At 47.6% G+C, this 21,212-nt stretch overlaps 1 protein-coding gene and 1 long non-coding RNA gene across 3 annotated transcripts in view; one reads left to right on the forward strand and one right to left on the reverse strand.

The window, feature by feature from the left end:
• The first annotated feature begins 641 nt into the window (after window positions 1-641).
• Window positions 642-8,897, forward strand: LOC129045133 (uncharacterized). The gene is made up of 3 exons (XR_008504890.1): window positions 642-721; window positions 821-921; window positions 8,613-8,897. It is a non-coding gene; the product is annotated as an uncharacterized LOC129045133 (long non-coding RNA).
• ALOX5 (arachidonate 5-lipoxygenase) overlaps window positions 7,345-21,212 on the reverse strand; it is a 70,221-nt gene continuing 56,353 nt past the window's right edge. For both annotated transcript variants that reach the window (XM_054503444.2, XM_054503445.2), the window contains 7 exons: window positions 12,831-13,034; window positions 12,030-12,116; window positions 10,250-10,428; window positions 9,929-10,050; window positions 9,638-9,738; window positions 9,180-9,350; window positions 7,345-7,958 (listed from right to left, as the gene is read on the reverse strand). In XM_054503444.2, the coding sequence (XP_054359419.1) occupies window positions 7,779-7,958; window positions 9,180-9,350; window positions 9,638-9,738; window positions 9,929-10,050; window positions 10,250-10,428; window positions 12,030-12,116; window positions 12,831-13,034 (1,044 nt within the window). In that variant the 3' untranslated portion in view covers window positions 7,345-7,778. The remainder of the gene's footprint in view (window positions 7,959-9,179; window positions 9,351-9,637; window positions 9,739-9,928; window positions 10,051-10,249; window positions 10,429-12,029; window positions 12,117-12,830; window positions 13,035-21,212) is intronic.

Here is a 21,212-nt window from a genome sequence, read left to right on the forward strand (position 1 = left end):
TGCTGAGGAGGGTGGAACCGGAAGAGGAACCTGCCCCTGTAAGAAGGTGAGGGAGGTGGCTCTCGGGGAGCCACGTGCTTTTGGGGAATTTTAGGAGTTTTTCTGAAGACACACCCGACAGGGTCTGGATGCAGGCAGGCTTGAGAGGATGGGGTACTGGCTGCCTTGTAGCTCACTGCCACCAGGGACTCCCCACAGTCTCTGTAGGGGTAGCAAACTGCTTAAAAGCAGCTTTCTGTTTTTGTCAATTTTTGTCAATAAACTGTTAGCAAACAGCAATGCACATTCACTTAATATTATCTACGGTTGATTCACTGCTACAGTGGGCAAAGTTGAATCGTTGGGACAGATTGTATGGCCTACAAAGCCTACAGTATTTACCGTGTGCCCCTTTATAGGAGAAGCTTGCCAACTCTGTCAATGTGAAGGGTGTCCCTAGAGTTGCTGGTACACAGCCTGTGTGACATCTTGATAACAGAGGCATTGAGTCACTCTCCAGGGCCTTGGAAGTGCCACCATGACCTGCAATCCTGCCACACCTCTGAGTTGCTTGGCCTCGAAAAAGCGAAGAGGCAACTCCTCACCACTGGGGTGTCAGCCTGGTGGGAGGCACATGATCCCTGGGGCTCCCCTCGAGATCAACCAGATGACCAGGAAATGCGGCTGGCTTTTCTTTGGAAAAGAGAGTGTCGGATGAAGCACTACGGAGAGCTTCTGTAAGGTAAAATCAGTACAGCGGAGGGAAAGACATATGACAAGCAAAGCTGTCAGCATGGTGATAACAAAAGAGATTGAAAATCAAACCTGGTTCCTTTCCCAGGGAAAGAATGACCCCTCGGGACAGTCAAGGGCAGAGGCTCTGTTACAAGGTCCTGCTCCCGGAGCCACAGCTATGCAGTTGGAGGCATCACGCTCATATAGGTAAATATATAGAAAGTACTATGTATACGATGTATTTTGCTTACTGCATTTACACATTACATCACTTTGCAGCTTGCTTTTTTCATCTAACAACCAGTTTGTTATTTTCTATGTTAGAACACAGGCATCTACCTTATTTTTTCTAACTCATGCAGTATTTCTTTAAATCCTCATGGGTATAGATTTTTAGGTTGTTGACTGATTTTTGGTATTAGAAACAAGGCTGCAGTCCACATCCATGTCATTTATTTTTGTACACTTGGGAGTGTGTGAGGGAGGGAGGGGCACTTCTGAAGATACATTTCTAGAAGTAGAAAAAGGGTAGATGCATTTGATCTTCTAAGTTGCAAAACTGACCTCTAAAATGATTCACTTACCTTCCTACAGTGAGAATATGAATCTTTCCTGAGCCACATCACAAGTGTTATTTTTAAAATTGTTCCTAAAATGATTGTTACTCCTTTGTATGTCACTGAAGTTTTGTTCTCTATTTCTCAGGTAAATGAAATTGAGCATTGTTTATTTACTGCCTATTTCTACTTCCGTGAATTTCCATGGCTTGGCCATTTCTCTTGGCTTTTTCTCATTTTTACATTGAATTATAGGTGTTTTTTTCCTGATGTAGGGACACTAACTCTTTGTTTTTATGTAAGTGACACATATTTGCAATTTATAAGTTTATTTTCTTGTTTAAAAGATTTCATTTTTTAGAGCAATTTTAGGTTCACAGCAAAATTAGGAATAAAATGAGGCAGGAGAGTAGGGTCTGGAGGCAGGTAACCTGAGGGCTTCCTACAGCTAAATAAAAGGGAAAAACCCTAATTTTCTACACTAAGTAAATAACTTTGTAACCTCCCTTCATCCTCTTCATTTGCATAGGGTATACACCAAGTAACCAATGGAAACCTCTAGAGGGTATTTAAACCCCAGAAAAATCTGTATTCAGGTCCTTGAGCCACCTGCTTAGGCCTGCTCCCACCCTGTGGAGTGTACTTTCGTTTTCAATAAATCTCTGCTTTTGTTGCTTCATTCTTTCCTTGCTTTGTGCGTTTTGTCCAATGTTTTGTTCAAAATGCGGTACACCCTCCACCAGTAACAAAAGTAGAGACTTCCCATTTACTCCTGTCCCTACACATGTACAGCCCCCCAGTTATCAATATCCCCCCCACAGTGGTGCATTTATTACAATCCATGAGCCTACACTGACTCATCCTCATCACTCAAAGTCCATAGTTCAAGGTTCACTCTTGGTGTTCTACATTCTGTGGATCTGGCCATGTATCCAACATTATAGTATCATACAGAGTAGTGTTACTGCCCTGAAAATCCTCTGTGCCCTGCCTATTCATCCCTCCCACTGCCCTAGCCCCTGGCGATCTTTTTACTGTCTCCACAGTTTTGCCTTTTCTGCAGTGTCATTATCTTTGGAATCTTATGCACCCTTTTCAGATTGACTTATTTTAGTGATACACACTTCAGTTTCTTCCACGCCTTTTCATGGCTTGATAGCTCATTTCTCTTTAGTACTGAATAGTATTTCCATTGTCTGGATATTATTTATTTACTCACCTACCGAAGGGCATCTTTGGTTGCTTCCAAGTTTTGACAATTATGAACAAAGCTGCTCTAGACATCCATATGAGGGTTTTTGTGGGGATGTAAGTAAATACCAAGGAGTGTGATTGCTGGATTGTGTGGTAAGAGTATATTTAGTTTTGTAAGAAACTGCCAACCTGTCTTCCTAAGTGGCTGTACCATTTTGCATTCTCTCTAGCTCCTGTTGCTCCACATCCTCCTCCACATTTGGTGCTGTCAGTGTTCTCAATTTTGGCCATTCTAATATGTATGTAGTGGTATCTTGTTACTGCGTTATTGTTCTAAATTTGCATTTCCCTGATAACATATAATGTGCAGCTTTTTTTTTTTTCTTGAGACAGAGTTTTACTCTTGTTGCCCAGGCTGGAGTACAATGGCACGATCTTGGCTCACTGCAACCTCCACCTTCTGGGTTCAAGCGATTCTCCTGCCTCAGCCTCCCGAGTAGCTGGGATGACAGGCATGCACCACCATGCCTGACTAATTTTATATTTTTAGTAGAGACGGGTTTTTCCATGTTGGACAGGCTGGTCTCGAACTCTTGACCTCAGGTGATCCGCCCGCCTTGACCTCCCAAAGTGCTGGGATTAAAGGCGTGAGCCACCACACCCCCCAGCTGTGCAGCTTCTTTTCACATACTTACTTGCCATTTGTATATCTTCTTTTGTTTGTTAAAGTCTTTGGCCCATTTTTCAATCTGATTGTTTCCTTACTGTTAAGTTTAAGAAGCCTTTGTATATTTTAAGTAACAATCCTTTATCAGATGTGTCTTTGCAAATATTTCCTCCCTCTCCTAGTGTGGTCTTTTGCAGAGCAGAAGGTTTTAATTTTAATTAAGTCCAACTTACCAATTATTTCTTTCATGGACCATGGCTTTGGTGTTATGTCTAAAAAGTCATAGCCATACCTAGGTCATCTAGGTTTTATCCTATGTTATGGGAATTTTATAGTTTTGTAAATGTAAAATATATATTTTACATTTAGATATATAATCCATTTTGAGTTAATTTTTGTGAAGAGCATAAGGTCTGTATCTAGATTCATGCTTGTTTGTTTTTGCATGTGGATATCCAGTTGTTCCTGCACCATTTGTTGAAAAGACAATCTTTGCTCCATTGTAGTGTATATGCTACTTTGTCAAAGATCAGTTGACTGTATTTATGAAGGTCTATTTCTTAGGCTCTCTATTCTGTTCCATTGATCTATTTGTCTATTCTTTCACCAAGATGGCACTATCTTGATTACTGTAGCTTTATAGTAAGTCTTGGAGTTGGGTAGTATCCATTTTCCAAATCTGTTGTTTTCCTACTATATTGTTGTGTTAGCTGTTCTGGGTCTTTTGCTTCCCTATCTAAACTTTAGAGTAAGTTTGTCAATATCCACAACATAACTTGCTGAGATTTTGATTAGGATTGCATTGAATCTATAGGTCAAGTTTTGAAGAACTGACATCTTGACAATATTGAGTCTTTCTGGGGAATATTTACTTATGTCTGTTTCTTTAGTTTCTCTTTGATTTCTGTCATCAGGGTTGCAGTTTTCCTCATAAAGATCTTGTATGTATTTTATTAGATTTAAACCTAAGTATGTATTTTTGGAGTGTTAATATAAATAGTATTTTGTTTTGAATTTCAATTTTCACTTGTTCATTACTGGTGAATAAGAGTGATTGACTTTTGTATATTAACCTTGTATCCTGCAACCTTACTGTAACCACTTATTAGTTCCAGGAGTTTCTTTATCCATTCTTTTGGATTTTCTATATAGATGAGCATGTCATCTGCTAACAAAGATGGTTTTATTTCTTACTTCCCATTACATATGCCTTTTATCTCTTTTTCTTGTCTTACTGCATTAGGTAGGATTTCATGGTTTTTCAACATTATAAATATTTTTAAACATAAAAACGTTTAATTATATAGTAAGAATATATATAAACCCCAGAATCTACAATTAACATTTTTCTCTGTATGCTTTACCACAGATTTCCATCTATTAATCACTCTATTCACCCATCAACTTAGGTTTTTATGTATTTCAGAGTCAACTGCAGCCATAATTATACTTCACTCCAAAAGTTTCAGTATGCATGTCATTCACTAGAATTCAGTATTTGCTCATGGTTCTTGTTGATTTGGGGGTAATATTTACATACAGTGAAATGTGTACATCTGAAGTGTACCATTTGATGACTTTTGATAAATATATCTATCTAGGTAACCTAAACCCTTATCCAAATATAGAACATTATCCCAATCCAGAAAATTTTTTTTTTTTTTTTTGAGATGAAGTCTTGCTCTTGTCCTCCAGGCTGGAGTGCGATGGCACGATCTTGGCTCAAGCAATTCTCCTGCCTCAGCTTCCCGAGTAGTCACCAGCTAATTTTTGCATTTTTAGTAGAGACAGGGTTTCGCCATGTTGGCCAGGATGGTCTCAATCTCTTGACCTTGTGATCCACCCGCCTCAGCCTCCCAAAGTGCTGGGATTACAGGCATGAGCCACCACGCCCGGCTGCCTGGCTAATTTTTGTATTTTTAGTAGAGATGGGGTTTCACCATGTTGGTCAGGCTGGTCTGGAACTCCTGACCTCAAGTGATCTGCCCACCTTGGCCTCCCAAAGTGCTGGAATTACAGGCGTGAGCCATCGTGCCCGGCCGTGATTTTTTTATTCAAGCAAGCATTTAACTTAGTTGATCTCAAACTGCAAACTATTTGAAAGTTCAAATATCACTTTGGTTGTGCTATGATTTGAATGTACGTGTCCTTCCAAAAATGATGTGTTGGAACTTAAACCCCAAGGTAATGGCATTAGGAGGAGGGGCCTTTTGAGAAATGATTAATTCATGAGGGTTCTGTCCTCATGAATGGATTGATATCCTTATAAAAGAGGCTTTTGAGAATGTTCGCCCTTTTTTGCCCTTCTGCTGGGTGAGGACACAGCCCAGAGGACACCCTCATGGGAGCAGACACTGATCCCTCCCTTACCAGACACTAAAACTGCCAGTGCCTCATCTTAGACTTCCAACCTCCAGAACTGTGAGGAATCAATTTCTGTTCTATATAAATGACCCAGTCTGAGGTATTTTATTATAGCAGCACAAACAGAGTAAGACAGACTGTTTTATCCTAAATTGGGCTGCTTGCAGTTTGCCTTATATACACGTGTCTTAGGGGTCATCCAGAGGTTTAGACAGAGTCTATGCACAGAATTTGGGATTCTCCGTCTCCTGTGGTAGCAGTAGAGCTGTGCTACTCAGATACCCCGCTCCAGGGAACCAGAAGGACCAGCTGCAGAGAACATAAATTGACTGACGATCTCAGCTGCCACACGTTTGGATCCACTGTGGGGTTCATGCCAAACTACTGCTGTCATTTCTGCCAGATGTAAGATTTCTGTAATGGTGACTTTGAGGACTCTTCATTAGCTGGCATGAGACATTGTCAGAGGTGCTCTGCCATCTGAAGCCCTTCCAACCCAATCCTTCTCTCTTTTGCTCACGTCAGACCTGCTTCACCACCCCTGCCTACTCCTATTCGTTTCTCCTCTCTCCTTGACCACATGGCCTTGTTGCCTAAAAGTTGGTATGTTCATTCTCACAGTGGCATGGAGCTGAATGCCTCTACCATGGCTATATGTTTATGTCACCTGTCCCAAAGATCATTCGTAAGTGTGGTGGGCAATTCTCCGAGGGATGGCAGGGAGTCTGGGGCATTAAGGGGCTGGACCTCAGTCTCTAGTACCCACCCCAATAGTCAGGTCTCCTCAGAAGGCCTTGTGGCTTCAGGAACGCATGCACACCTCCCCCCTATGCCATGCTGGCCCTGTAGAAGCCTTTACCCAGACACTGAGCTGCTGGCCTGCCACACTGGAAGCACCTTCCAGAGACATGGGAGACCCTGATGACATGATTCCGAAGCCAGGGGCTGGAGGGCTGGGAGTTGGGCGTGTGAGCACGGGGAGAATGGGTCACAACGCCCAGGCTCAGAGTGGGCTCTGCTACTTGGGCCTGGGGAAAGAATGCATTTTTATTTATTTTATTTAATTAATTTATTTATTTATTAACTATTCGAGAAAGAGTCTCACTCTATTGCCCAGGCTGGAGTGCAGTGGTGCGATATCCACTCTCTGCAACCTCTGTCTCCCAGGTTCATGCAATTTTCCTGCCTCAGCCTCCCGCGTAGCTGGGATTACAGGTACCTGCTACCATGCCCGGCTAATTTTTGTATTTTCAGTAGAGATGGGGTTTCACCATGTTGGCCAGGCTGCTCTTGAATTCTGACCTCAAATGATCTGCCCACCTTGGCCTCCCAAAGTGCTGGGATTACAGGCGTGAGCCACCGCGCCCTGCCCATTTTTATTTTTTGTGTCATGTTAAGAACCCTGCCTCAGGAAAAAATAAGCCCCCAGCTCCCAAGACAATGCCTAATATCCATTAGCTAGGTGCCCTTCCAGGAGGAAAAGGAGGGAACAGCTGAGTGCTGGTGCCTTATGCCAGCCCTGGGGCACAGACATAAATAAAGTGGGTTTTCTGTCCTTCCAGGGGCTCCTGTCCCAAGGGAGAGACCACAGAGGGAGCAACAACAGAGGTTCTGACAAATCCAGGGGACAGACAGGAACCAAGGATGCCTTCCCAGAGGTGGTGGCATTTGGGATGTGTTCCAAAGAGAGTAGACACTGCTTGAGGGAAAAAGCACCTTCTATCTAGACTTGGGTGGGGAGGCTTTTGCCTTGATAAAATCACGGTGACTATGGCTTTTTTTTTCTCTTGGTGTGGGAGATGGCAGTGAGCTGTTTGGGGTGACTGGAACATAGCATGTGGAACAAGACCCATTTTAAATGAACTGCTTTATTTTTATGGCAACCAATTCTTAATTCATTCAATAATAATTGAATTGGGTACCTACTATGTGCAAGGAATTGGACTAAGCACAAACAGAACAGAAAATAATCATCCCATGTCTCCAACAAGAACAGACATCTATCAGTGGTCGTGATTTGCTGTTGCTGCTTGGTGTGGAAATGCTGAGCTGGGTGTGGACAGGACACTGTGCAGTCCTGCTCTGTGTAGAATGGGTCCCTATGGTGTTTACACTTTGATCAATCTATGCAGTTCCCTGAAGATCAAAGAATAAACGGAAAGGTACTGGCCTCGGAGGAAGAGATGTGAGTGCCAAGAGGCCTGGCCAGACAGCCTGCCAGGCAGGCTGGAGTCCAGCTGGCTGGGGCAGCTGGCCTTCCCACAGTGAGACTGGCAGTGTGCTCAGATGGCCACACTGTTTGGAATCCGGTCTGGGGACAAGTAGTAATATGGCAGCTGCTTCTTCTTGTTGCGCTCAGCAATCACGCTGACAATAGCCTCGAGGTTCTTGCGGAATCGGGCCATGGCCTCCTTCACAGGCTTCTCGATAAAATGCTCTTCTGGGTACATGCCCAGGAACAGCTGAGGGCCCAGACATGGACACACACATAGGTCAATCCGCTACCCGTGTAAACTGACAGGCCTGTCTCATCCCAAGGGGCCAGCCACCCTTTGGGAGATGAAGGAGGGAGCATCTATTCACCTCCCCATATTCACCCTCTGCTGCCTGACAAGAGGGCCTCGGGAAGGCAAGTGTCGTTGCCTCCAACCTGCTTCCCTAAGGAAGGCTCCAGAGCTGGGGCTTCATGGATAAGTGGGAAAATAACTGCCTGCTGCCAGGTGGTTACGAGATGATGCAGATGAAGCTGGGGGCTGCTGGTGGTTGCAGCCATGGTATCCTGCTCTCTTGGGCCACCCCTGCACAGCACTCCCACCTCCCATCGGGGCGCTGGGGCCAGCACTCGCCTCTCCAGCCCAGGAAGGCAGAAAGCAGGCCAGGGAGCCTGAAGGGGTGGCTGCCCTGTTGGGGTGCTGTGCTTATTTGCATTCTCACACAGATGTCTGCGGGGTAGAGCTAGACATCATTTAAAAAAAATACTGTATTGGATTAAGATCACAAAGCTTCTGAGCTGGAAAGGTCCAAGAAACGTAGGCTATTGATAATGGGATTTTGAATTTAGTTTGTGGAGGGCAATTCAGTCTCAATATTCTTTGACCAAGGAATTTGTCTGCTAGGAATGTGTGCGGTCATACTGAACACATGTGCAAAGCCACAAAAACAAGGATGTCCAGTGAGGGACCAACACATTGGCCAGGAACAACTCAGACGCCCAGCAGTCTGGAGCGGGTTGGACTGGTCCTGCCATTCTATGCAGTACTGAGCTACCCCAAAGCGGGTGGATCCACCAAGACACACCGGATTTGGTTGTTAGGTTAAATGAGATGCACGTGTCCAGAAGGAACCCAGGAAACTCTTGGGTCATTCCCTCTGGAGTACCAGGGTAAAACACATGTGCAAGAGCTTTGTCAACAGCTGGTGGGAGGGGGCGTCACACACGACCCTCTGGTGACAGTGAGCAAAGCCTGGGCTGTGTGCTCTCCTGCCCTGCCCACCCTGAGCTCTGTCCAGGCTGAGGCCGGGGGACCTGGTGGCGGCTGCAGCCTTCTGGGCCCTTCCAGCCTTGGAAGTCAGGATTCCTTTGCTCCAAGTGAGCCTTGAGGCCCGAGTCACAAAGCCCTGAGGCTGAGGAACCGCTTAACCTGGGGTGACCTGGGGCTGTGCCCCGGCCTGCCCAGCCTCACCTCGTTTTCCTGGAACTGGCTCAGCGCCCACACTGCACCCAGATGCCAGCAGGAGCGGCCGCGGTCGGGCAGCGTGTCCACGATCTGCTCAATGGTCACCACGCCCTTGGCAGTCGGCGGCGGAGCTCGCATGGTTGGGGGCGCATTGGGGATCCAGGAGCACCAGTCGTACTGCGGAGACGACCACCAGAAAGCGTGGGCACCCCCGAAGCCCTGCTGCCCAGCTGCCCCCTGGGCCCCGTCCTCCCCGTGCCCCCCAACTCCAGCGGGCCCTGCAGTCCGTCCATCCTCTTTCCCCGCGGCCAGCGCCCTTGGCTGAGTGGGCAGAATCCATCCTGCAAGTCCCATGCCAGGCCCCGAGGCTGTCCGAGGGTGCGGTACGCGTGCAGAACCCGGGCGGGGGAGGAGGCAGCGGCTTTGAGAAAGGAGCCCTGCCCAGCGGGCCCGGCCCTGCCTACCTGGCCGAAGTTGACCGCGGCGTGCTGGGCGGAGGCGGTGAAGATCACCACCGTCAGGTACTCCGACAGCTGCTCCCGGCTCTTGACCGACTTGGGGAAGCCTAGGGCGGAACCACCGGCGGGTTGAGGCCCAGTCCCTGGGGACCCCAGGGCCCGGCGCCCACCCCGTGCCCGGATTCCCTGCCCCAAGGCCGGAGGGCCCCCTGGGCAGGACACCCCGGAGGGGTGGCAGCTGGGCCAGCGCTGCCGACTACAGGGGAGCCGGGTCTGGAGACGTCCCGGAGGCCCTACCTGAGGACTTGCGGCCCCGCATGCCGTACACATAGACGTCGTTCACGAAGTCCTGCAGCTCCGGGTCCTCCTCCACCACCTGGTCGCTCTCGTAGTAGATGTCTACCACCTCCGCTGTGAACCTGGCTCAGGGGACGCAGCCGGGGTGGGCGACCCAGCCAGGTCTGCGGAGCGGTGCCCGGCGGCAACCCCCTCACGGACGCTGGGACTCCCCCACCCCTTCCCCATTCAGCGCTAGCGGCGGAGGGGCCAGGCCCGCCCCAGGTAATCAGGCAGGGGTCCCGGCTCCTCCCCCAGGACCACAGCCCCGCGGGCGCTCACGTCCTGATGGCTTCCCACACCAGGAGCCCGTCGTCCCGGTAGAAGTAGTAGGGGATGTCTTCTTTGCTCTCCATGCCCCGGGCCTTGATGGCCTCGGGAAAGCACAGGGAGGCGTAGGTCAGGTCCTTCATGGCCCTCTGCACCATCTGCACGTGCCCACCGCCCCCTGTGGCGTTGGCCTGGAGTGGGAGGTAGAGTGCCCTGAGCGGGTGGCTCCTCCCACAGCTGTCCAGACCCATCCCTGAGGAAATGTGCCAGGGGAGGCGAGGAGGCCAGGCAGGCAGAGGCGCAAGCCCTTGTCCTGTGAGATGGGGGAGGGATGTTTAATGCAGAGAATGACAAGGGCAGCCGGGTGGAGAGGTGATAGGGAGGAGCCTCCCGCCCAATCCAATGCAAGGGACCCAACCGTGGGGCTGCAGAGTGCAGGAGGGAAGGGTGCGCTACCAGCCACAGGAGGGCAGCAGGCGTGGGCAGGTGTGTGGGGGACCCCAGCACCAGCGGGCCTGGGCTGTGAAGTCTGCTCTAGTGCTGAGCACAGGACCCTCAGTCATTGCTCTCAGTGACCCCCAGTTTCCAGGACCCATGCAACTATGTTGAGGGCCTGTTGTGTGCTCAGGTGAGGGCTGGAGAGACCCACAAGGAGGGATCCTGGTCCTGATCCCAGCTGCTGAGCGATGCAGACACACTCACAAGCTCACTGGCACATACGTGTGTCCACGTGCACACACACACATGCAAATACACCCAGGGGGCTGAGCTGTCAGTGCCACAGAAGTTTTAAAGAAGGACTTGGGTGCTGGGGTGCCAGAGATTGGTCCACGGTGGGCATTCAGCCCAAGCAGGACCAACCAGAGCTGCCCCCCAGCACTTTCTGTTTGGATGTGGCTGGGAGATAATGGCCACATGGGAACCCGAGGTGGAGCTACTATGATGAGCTCCTGTGCCCTCTCCCATGGGGGCCTGTCTGCAGCAGGAGAGTGTGATGCCAACACAGGTGAAAGAGACAGAAAGAGGGAGCCAGTGTGCATGCACCATGGGGCATTGCTTGAGTCCCTGGATCCATTTCTGGCTGAGACCCCGGCCCCTCTATTGTGTCCAGGTATTTGAAATAAGGCATGTCTTGTCCAGCTGCAGCTGGTTTGGGTTGGGTTTTGTCATTTGCAGCCCAAACAGTGTCTCAACTTCAGTGGTCATCTGGCCTGGTCACTAATGGGCTGGGGAAAGGAGGAAGGTTGGGGCAAGGGCCCATGTGAGAGTCCAAGCTTGGTAAAGCTACAGGGGGCTCGAAACGAGGTGGGGTGCTACCTGAGGGATGCGAGGGCTGGGCAGGGCCTGGAGTCCCCGATGCAGGAGAGAGTGGGTTGGGAGGGTTGGGACCTGGGAAGCAGAGTGCTGGGGAGGTCCAGGTCAGGGTGGCAGGGGTGCGGCAGATTAAGAGGCAGACACAGATTCCTGGTGCGTAGGAGGTCAGGGGGCCATAAGGAGTGTGTTCCAGAGGGGTGTCTATACCCAGGTCCCAGAGGCTGGGAGAGGGGAGGGGTGGGAGGAGGGGACCAGGAGCCATCAGCGAGAAGGAAGACCTGGTGGTGCGCCTGGAGGAGTGCTCCTGGCTGAGTGGCACGGGCTGCAGACATCAGGAGGATGCTGGAGCCAGTGCTCTGAGCAGACTCCAGCCTTCACCCTTCCAGGCCTCCTGAAAGGGCATCTAGATCTCAGATAGGGAGTGAAGGCAGCCAGGCTGGGCTCTTCCAGGCAACAAGTAGGGTAGGAGGGCACCCACCTTGTCAAAGAGGCCACACTCGCAGATGAGCTGCTCACGGGCCTTGGTGTTGATTGCAATGGTGAATCTCACGTGTGCCACCAGCAGCTGGGGAGGGGAGAGGAGGAGGCCTCAGAGGGGGCCCAGCCAGGTGACCTGGTGCCCCAGGGACCCGCAGCTCCCCCACCCAGGCCTGCCCTATAGGATGATGCTTGGCGCAGGGAGGAAGTGAAGGCTGGGTGCTGATCTTTCTGCTGAATAAGTGCTGGAGGCCTGCACCCCTCTGATGCTTACTAAGCATGATAATGATTCAGAGGGTCCTGGCCAGCACTTGTACAATGCTTACCTCTTTGCTCCCTGAGTTCACTGTCTTAATCCTGGCCATCATTCTATAAGGCAGCTGTACTATTTGACCTGTTTTACTGGTGAGGAAACTGAGGCACACAGGGGTACTTTTAGCATGCAGTCACCCCAGCAGCCAATGCTTGTAGGATTTGGGAACAGGGAAGGAGAGTGATGGCAGGGGCGGCCATCAGCATCAGCCGAGGATCACCATGAACTCATTTGCCTTTTCCAACTCTACTGGCTGGCCGGTGAGGCCCCTGTGTCAGGCCCATGCCCGGGCTGCGTGTCCTGGGGAACAGCAGGCTCCTAGCTGTTTTCTTCCTTTGGGGGCATTACTGACTCTGAGAACATCTCTCCAGGGGTCCCTTTCTGCCACCCACTCCCAGCCACAGGTCCCCCCTGTGGGATGTCAGTGATCCCTCCCACTCCACATCTCAGATGCCCTCCCATAGCAGGTGGGGCAGTAGCTGGCTGTACCTTGAAAATGGGGTGCACAGCAGGCAGCTGGCGGTACATTGCAATGCCAAAAACCTCAGACACCAGATGTGTTCGCAGAAGGTGGGTGATGGTCTGGTGGACGTGGAAGTCACTGGAACGCACCCAGATTTTGGCCAAAAGCCAGTCGTATTTTGCATCCGAAGGGAGGAAAATAGGGTTCTCATCTCCCGGGATTTGGTTGAGCTGATACATTGGGGGAAAGGAAACACACTGCTGTATCTCACTTCAGATTATAGTTGTTGGAGAACTTCGCCTCTTGGGAAGTTCCAGAAGTATCTGAATTTCTTTAACAGTGACTTTGGAATCAGAAGAGCCTGGAGGGGGTAAAGGGCCCTGGGGTGGTATTTCCTGTCCCAGCCATATTACTTACAACCTGCATGACTCTGGATGACACATTGGGCTTTCTAAGCTCTGGCTTCAGCATCTGTCATGTGGGGACAGTGATCGCTCAGCTCACAGTTACTGTGGGAATAGCCTCAGGAGCTGGCAGCATGGAAGGAGCGGGCAGGCGGAAGGCCCAGCAGCGGAGGGGGAGGATCCCTGTCCCCCTCTTCTCTCCTTGCCCTGCTCCCTCTTCTACTGCCTCTCCTTGGTCTCCCACACTTTCCTCCCTCTCCTCTTCCCTGAAATGCTAGTGCTCCCCAGGGTCTGCCCTGGTGCTCCTGTCTTCTTTTCTTGCCCTAAGTCAGCTCCTCCTGTTTAAAGGCTTGGGGCCCTCCTGGTACTGAGCCTCCCAGATCAGGGTCTGCAGCTTGAGCTCTGCCTGGAGCCCACACCTGTGGCCAGGCGCCTCCTGTAGCAGAGGCTGGACCTGTCTTCCCTTTCCAGTTTCCACTCCACAGTGGGACAAGGTGAGTTTTTTTCTTTTCCCAAATGCAAATTATGTCATGTTAACTGCCTCCTCAATCACCTCTTAATGCCAGAAAATAAAATCCCCAAGCTCTGTGGTGACCTGGTTGCTGATGCATCTGTACACACAGCCTCACCTTCGTGCCCCTACACCGGCACCCAGCCCCAGGTCCCTCCACGCCAGCAGCCCCATACGTTGCCCCCTTTCTGAGAGCCCAGCACAACCTCAGCACCTGACAGTGAGTTCTCACGGGAGCCTGCAGCAGGTGCTGGCATTGCCCATTTTTAGATGAAGACATGGGGTATTGGAGGGGTTGACAGAAAGAATGAGGTGGGTGGCAGGGCTGCAGCCAAGAGAGTCCAGGAAGGGGCGTGGCCAGACTTTAGGTGCTGGGAAAGACCAGTGTCACTGCAGCACAGTGGCCGTGGCTGGGGAGGGAGAACTGTCCCAGAGCACACAGCTGCGTCACTTGCTGTAAGTATTGTGGAAGGTGGGGTCCTTGGGTGTCTCTCCCTTGAAAACAGTGCTGTCCAATAGACATATAATGCTACCCCACACATGGAATTGTATATATTCAGGAAGCCATATTAATAAAAATAAAAGGAAACAGGTGAAATGTAGGTGAATAATATAATTTGATTTTACCCAATATACCCAGAATATTATCACTTCAACATGAAACCAATCTAAAACTATTAAATGAGATATTTCACATTCCCCACCTCCTTATTCTAAGTCTTAAAAATCAGGTGTGAACTTTGCACTTGCAGCAGGTTTTGGTTTGGACGAGCCAAATCCCAAGTACTCCAGAGCCCTGGTGGCCAGTGGCTCCACCCTGGTCAGAGAGACCCCAGTAGCCTCAGCACTCCCTGAGGACCAAGGAAGGGGGAGGGAGGAGGGAGAGCAGAGTGTGACTTGCACATTAGGCGTGCCTGTCTGTTTATACTTGAGATTAGTTGGCTGCTTTTAAATAACAGACAGTTTCACATAAAATTCTGAATGACCTGGTTTTCTTGAAAAATTAGAAGGTCTCAGAACTCTGCACCCAGGTTCTCACAGAACTACGCTCTTGTCCCTTTTACACAATCCCAGCTCTCAGGGTCCCCACTGCCACACCCATTTGCATGAGCTGCCTGGGCCACTGATACCTGATCTGTGCCCTAGAATGCTGGGCTGCCTGGCATGCTCTGAGACACTCTCTGACATGTCCCCACATGCTCTGACATGTTCCTAATGGCTCTGGGACACTGACATGTTCCTGACATCCTCTGGGGCCGAGGAGCCCCCCTGTTCTGTGCTAGGGGCTTTACCATGCTATCTCACTTAATCCTCACTTTGACCCTGAAGGGCAGGTATTCCTTGCTGTACCCATTTTACATGGGGGGAAACTGAGGCTCCAGCTGGTTTAGCAGCTCTCCCAAGTCACACAGTAGGTAAAGAGCTCAGCCGGCAACATGATATTGAACAGGCAAAAATTGGAAGCATTCCCCCTAAAAACTGGAACAAGACAAGGATGTCCACTCTCACTCTTCCTATTCAATAGAGTACCGGAAGTCCTAGTCAGAGCAATTAGGCAAGAGAAAGAAATAAAAGGCATCCAAACGAAAAAAAAAAAGAGGAAGTCAAATTATCTTTGTTCATCCATGATATGATTCTATACCTAGAAAACTGAAGATTCCTCCAAAAGACTCCTAGATTTGATAAACAACTTCAGTAAAGTCTCAATGTTATAAGTAAAATGCTTGTTTGGAAACAGAATGCATGTTCCTCAGTACTGCAAGGAAAAATCAGCATTTAGACAAAAAGTTTTTTTAGCAAGCCAATTTTACTTTCTGCAGAAAGGGTGCTCCTCGCAGATGGAACAATGGTGAGAGCACACCTGAATAATGGAGAGAAGCAATTTTTATTCCTTACGCAGCTTGTCCCTGCTACTGTGTCCTGTCTCCATTGGCTGGAGCCAAACCTCACAGTCTAAACTAAAACCCGACTGGCTAATAACTTAAAACTTTTCTAAATAGGTAAAAGCAATGGAAAGACAAAGGAAAAGAGGAAGTTGCTTATGAAAGGACTAAGAAAAGTAATAACATTTCCAAATAAGGAAGGGGCATGGGCTGCAAGCTGGGACATGCCTGTGAGCACATCCAGCACAAATATGTTGGTTAAAGTACAAGGACATAGAATGTACTCATTCTCTTATATCTAACAGCTACATATGATAGAGCTTATCAAAAAGTTATTAGCACAAAGCAAAAAGGCTTAAAAAAAGTTAGTCTTTAGAAAAAACTATTATTTCTAACACATAATTTATTCTTTAACAAAAAAAAACCTTTTGACTTTCTACACTCAAGATACAAAATCAATGTACAAAAATCAGTAGCATTTCTTTTTATTTGAGACGGAGTCTCACTATCACCCAGGCTGGAGTGCAGTGGTGCGACCGCAGCTCACTGCAACCTCCGCCTCCCAGGTTCAAGCAATTCTCCTGCCTCAGCCTCCCAAGTAGCTGGTATTACAGGCAGGTGCTACCATGCCTGGCTAATTTTTGTATTTTTAATAGAGAAGGGGTTTCACCATGTTGGTCAGGCTGGTCTCAAACTCCTGACCTCAGGTGATCTGCCCACCTCAGCTTCCCAAAGTGCTGGGATTACAGGCATGAGCCACTGTGCCTGGCCTAAAAATCAGTAGCATTTCTATGCACCAACAATGTTCAGGCTGAGAACCATATCAGGAACATGATCTCAGTTACAATAGTCCCCCATACACAAAATAAAATACCAAAGAATACATCCAACCAAGGAGGTGAAAGAGCTCTACAAAGAGAACTATAAAACACTGATGAAAGAAATCATAGATGACACAAAAAAATGGAAAAACATCGCATGCTAATGGGTTGGAAGAAAGCAATCTACAGATACAGTGCAATTCCTGTCAAATTATCAATATCATTTTTCACAGAATTAGAAAAAAAAATCCTAAAATTCATATGGAACCAAAAAATAGCCTGAATAGCCAAAGCAATCCTAGGCAAAAAAACAAAGCTGGAGGCATCACATTACCTGACTTCAAACTATACTACAAGACTATAGTAACAAAAACAGCATGGTATACTGCTACAAAAATAGGCACAGAGATCAATGGAATAGAACAGAGAACCCAGAAATAAAGCCATATACCTGCAACCAACTGATTTTTGACAAAATCAACAAAAATAAACAATAAGGAAAGGACATCCTATTCAATAAATAGTGCTGGAAAAACAGGCTATCTATATGCAGAAGAATGACACTGGGCCCCTACCTCTCACCATATACAAAAATTACCTCTAGATGGATAAATGTAAGATCTCAAACTTTAAAAATTCTAGAAGAAAATCTAGGAAAAAATCTTATGGACATTGCCTAGGCAAAGAATTTATGACTAGACCTCAAACACATATGCAACGAAAAACAAAAATTGACAAATGAGACTTAATCAAATTAAAGAGCTTCTGCACAGCAAAACAAACTATCAACAGAGTAAACAGACAACCTACAGAATGGGAGAAAATATTTGCAACTATGCATCCACAAACAACTAATGCCCAGAATCTATAAGGAACTTAAGAAAAAACACCACCATTAAAAAGTGGGCAAAGGACAGGAACAGACACTTCTCAGAAGAAGACATACAAGTGGCCAACAAACATATGAAAAAATGCTCAACATCACTAATCATCAGAGAAATGCAAATTAAAACCACAAAGAGATACCAGTCAGAATAGCTATTATTAAAAAGCAAAAAAATGACAGATGTTAGCAGGATGCAGACAAAAGGGAATGCTTACACACTGTCGGTGGCAGTGTAAATTACTTCCATCCCTGTGGAAAGCAGTTTGGAGATTTTGCAAAGAACTGCAAATAGAATTACCATTTGACCCAACAACGCCATTACTGTGTACCTACCCAAAGGAAAAGAAATTGTTTTACCAAAAGGACATATGCACACATATGTTTATTGCAGCACTGTTCACAATATCAAAATCATGTAATCAACCTAGGTGCCCGTCAATAGTGGCACCAGATAAAGAAAATGTGGTACATGTACTCCATGGAATACTACATAGCCATAAAAAAGAATGAAATCATGTTCTTTGCAGCAACATGGATGCAGCTTAGGATTGGCACTTAAGCCATAATCTTAAGTGAATTAACCCAGAAGCAGAAAATCGAATACTGCATGTTCTTATTTATAAGTGGGAGCTAAGCATTGTGTACACATGGTCATAAAAGTGGGAACAAAAGACACTGGGGACTCCAAGTAGGGGAGGGAGGGAGGAAAGGGTTGAAAAACTGGGTATTGGGTACTATGCTCAGTATTTGAGTGATGGGTTCAATAGAAGCCTAACCCCAGCATTATGCAATATAACCACGTAACACACCTGCACATGTACCTCCTGAATCTAAAATTTTATATATTTAAAAAAAAAAAACAACTGTTCTGACCAGTAAAAAAAAGAGCTGAATGAGGACGGGCCCAGTGCTCTGCGTATTTCAGCCCATCACTCTCCCTTCTGCTTCTCTTCACCTCCTGGCCTGACCGGGCCTCACCTGCCCATCTCCTCGAGCTCTTGCACCACTGAGCTGGGCCTTCCCCAACCCATCCTTCACATCCTCCCACTCCTGTCCAGGATTTTGGCCTGCCATGGGATGCCAGAACTTGCCCTGAGCAATTTGTGTTTCTTAAATTTGTTTTTTGGGTAAGGAAGTAGCTTTACGTTTCTGATTAGAAAAGAATATGTGCTTATCGTAAAAAGAAATTTGAGTCATGACAGGAGAGCCTGAGAAAGAAAGAAAACATCATTTCATCTTCCAGCGCCCAGGGATAACCACCAAATTCTGGGGAGCCTCCTTTCATAGGTCTTTGCATGTGTGCACATTCATCTGTCCAATTTTCCATCAACTGAATATACGATTATACATATACGATTATAATCAACATCTGTCTCTTTGTTTTGCTCACCTGTCCCCCACTGGGCCATCACCGTGTTCCTACCTGGTGACACCGCGTCCTTGTGTCCCCATGCTGGCACAGTAGGCCTGCTGCATCCTTGCATTCATTTAACATAAGTGAGACCATGTCCATTGCCTTAGCAGTTTGAAGGAGCTATTTGTATATGACAGATATGTATCCTTTATCGGTCCCTTGTGTCTTGTTTTTCCACTTTGTTAACTCATTGTGGAGACCCCTCCAGGGCAGCTGGGAGGGAACCAAAGCATTCCTTTCAAAGATGCTGCAACATTTTATGGTGAGGACATGGAAGGGCTCACTCACTCAATCCTCTTCTGCCTTCAGACTGTTTTCAATTTTTTTCCCCATCACAAACTATGCTCCTGTTGCTACCCACACACATTTGTGCTTTCATTTCTGCTGAGTGGCTGCTAGCAAAGGCTGAGCCTTGGGGGTTCGGGTGTGTTTTCTTTGAGTAGACAGTGCCTGCCCTACTGTTCCTCAGACAGGTTCACTCTGCTGGTGCACACCTGTTCAGTGCTACTGGCTGTCAGAACACTTAAACAGTAAAGTCCCCTCCAGTGCCCCTCCAATTGAGACGGAGCAGGGGCCTCCTCTTAGGGCACTGTAGCCCCCCAGCCCCCCAACAGGGCATGGAAATGAAGGCAAATCCCGAGTTCCTTGAAGGGTAATTCCTGGCACCCAGCTAGCCCTGAGAAATAAATGAGCAACTCGACAAACAAGAGGGTAACAGCGGCCTAAAACAACAGCCAAGGAAGCCAGAGTCCTGGGCTGTTTGGTTCCCTCTGGAAACTAAAGAGAACCCCTGAACATGTGTCTCTGAGTTGTTTTTCAGAAACCCAGACCCCCACCAAACAGATCCACTGGCACAGAGACCTCAGATAAGAGGGAGCTGAGGACTGAACTCTGAGCAGGCTCTTTGTTCTAAATTTCTTCCTGGGGGGCCTCGGGGAAGTCCCGCTCACAAGCCACAGCTAACATTCCGTTCTGGTAACCCAAATTTTTAAATGAAACTTCTCTTCCTTAACCAACTGCAAAACAACAAATTTTTGAATCTACCTATGACCTGGAAGCCCACCCCCACTTCAAGATATCCCACCCTTTTAGGCCAAAACCAATGTGTACCCTCCATGTATTGATTAATGATTTTGCCTGTTAACTTCTGCTTTCCTGAAATTTACCCCGCCTTTAAAAACCCTTACCTGCAAGCCATCAGGGAGCTCCGGTCTTAAGAGTGAGCTGCCCAATTCTCCTTTTTTGGTCCCCGCAATAAATGCCTTGTGTTCTCCTAGATTCTATCCCAATCTCAGTGTTTGGTTTTGCTGCACTGGGCAAGCAGATCTCAGTCCAGCTCGGTAACACAACTGTCCTCGCCACGACAGCCTCAACCCCAGGATCCTCTGACTGCCTACTGCAACGTGCACCTGGTACAGCAGGCGCTGTGGGATCTGCTCCGGTGCTGGCCGAAGCTCTGACCTTGCTCCAGTGCTGCCCGAAGCTCTGACCTTGCTCCAGTGCGGGCCAAAGCTCTGACCTTGGGTTGCCCAGACCCACCAGTTATCCCGTGAACACTGCCAGGCTGCAACGACTCATGAGCAGAGCATGGGGCTCCGTCCTTGCTGGTGTCTGGGAGTTACCCCTTTGTTTTTCCAACCAGACATGTCAGAAATGATATCTCATTGTTAACTTTCATTTGCATTTCTCTAACTACAGGTGAAGTTAGGAGTTTTTCCATATGCTGGTTGCCCATTTACATTTCTTCTTTTGTGAACTGCCTATTCATATTCTCTGCTCATTTTTCCACTGGAGTATTTGTATTTTCTTGTCAATGTAAAGGAGCTACTTGTGTATCATAGATAGGCATCTCCTAGCTGTCACTTCTGTTATGGTTACTCACCCCAATCTCTGTTTTGCTTTTTGGCTTTGTTTATGGTTTATCATTCAAGTTTTAAAACATTACGTAATCAAATATGCTTAGCTTTCCCCTTATAACTTCTTGGTTTCCTTTTCCTTCTAAAAGTCTTCCGAGTGTCCGCGTAATGAGTTTTTCTAAATTCGTTTACTTTTTTCATTTTAATTTTTACTTCATCTGAATTTTTTTTTTCTTTTTCTTCTAAGCTACTCTACATGATGAGATTTTTGTAAATGGCATGACACAGCAGTCCAATTTAATTTTCTTCTTATGCAAAGGCAGTGTGATAGCATCATTAAAATAATATCCCTTTTTCACTGAGTTGAAAAACCTCCATTGTGATACACTGAATTCCTCTGTAGGGGAGTCTATTTCTGGATCTTACTCTATACTGTCCCCCAATTCTCTGTTTTCAAGCACAGCATCTGCTTAACAGTAACCTTACAAATCCAGCAAGGAAAGTGTTCCTTCTGTGTTTTATTTTGTTTTACTTTTTTTTAAGACAAGGTCTTACTCTGTTGCCCAGTGTGGAGTGCAGTGGAGCAATCATGGCTCACTGCAGCCTCGAACTCCTGGACTCAAGCCATCCTCC

Source organism: Pongo pygmaeus, chromosome 8 (genome assembly GCF_028885625.2).
Source record: "Pongo pygmaeus isolate AG05252 chromosome 8, NHGRI_mPonPyg2-v2.0_pri, whole genome shotgun sequence".
In the NCBI taxonomy this organism is placed as follows: domain Eukaryota; kingdom Metazoa; phylum Chordata; class Mammalia; order Primates; family Hominidae; genus Pongo; species Pongo pygmaeus.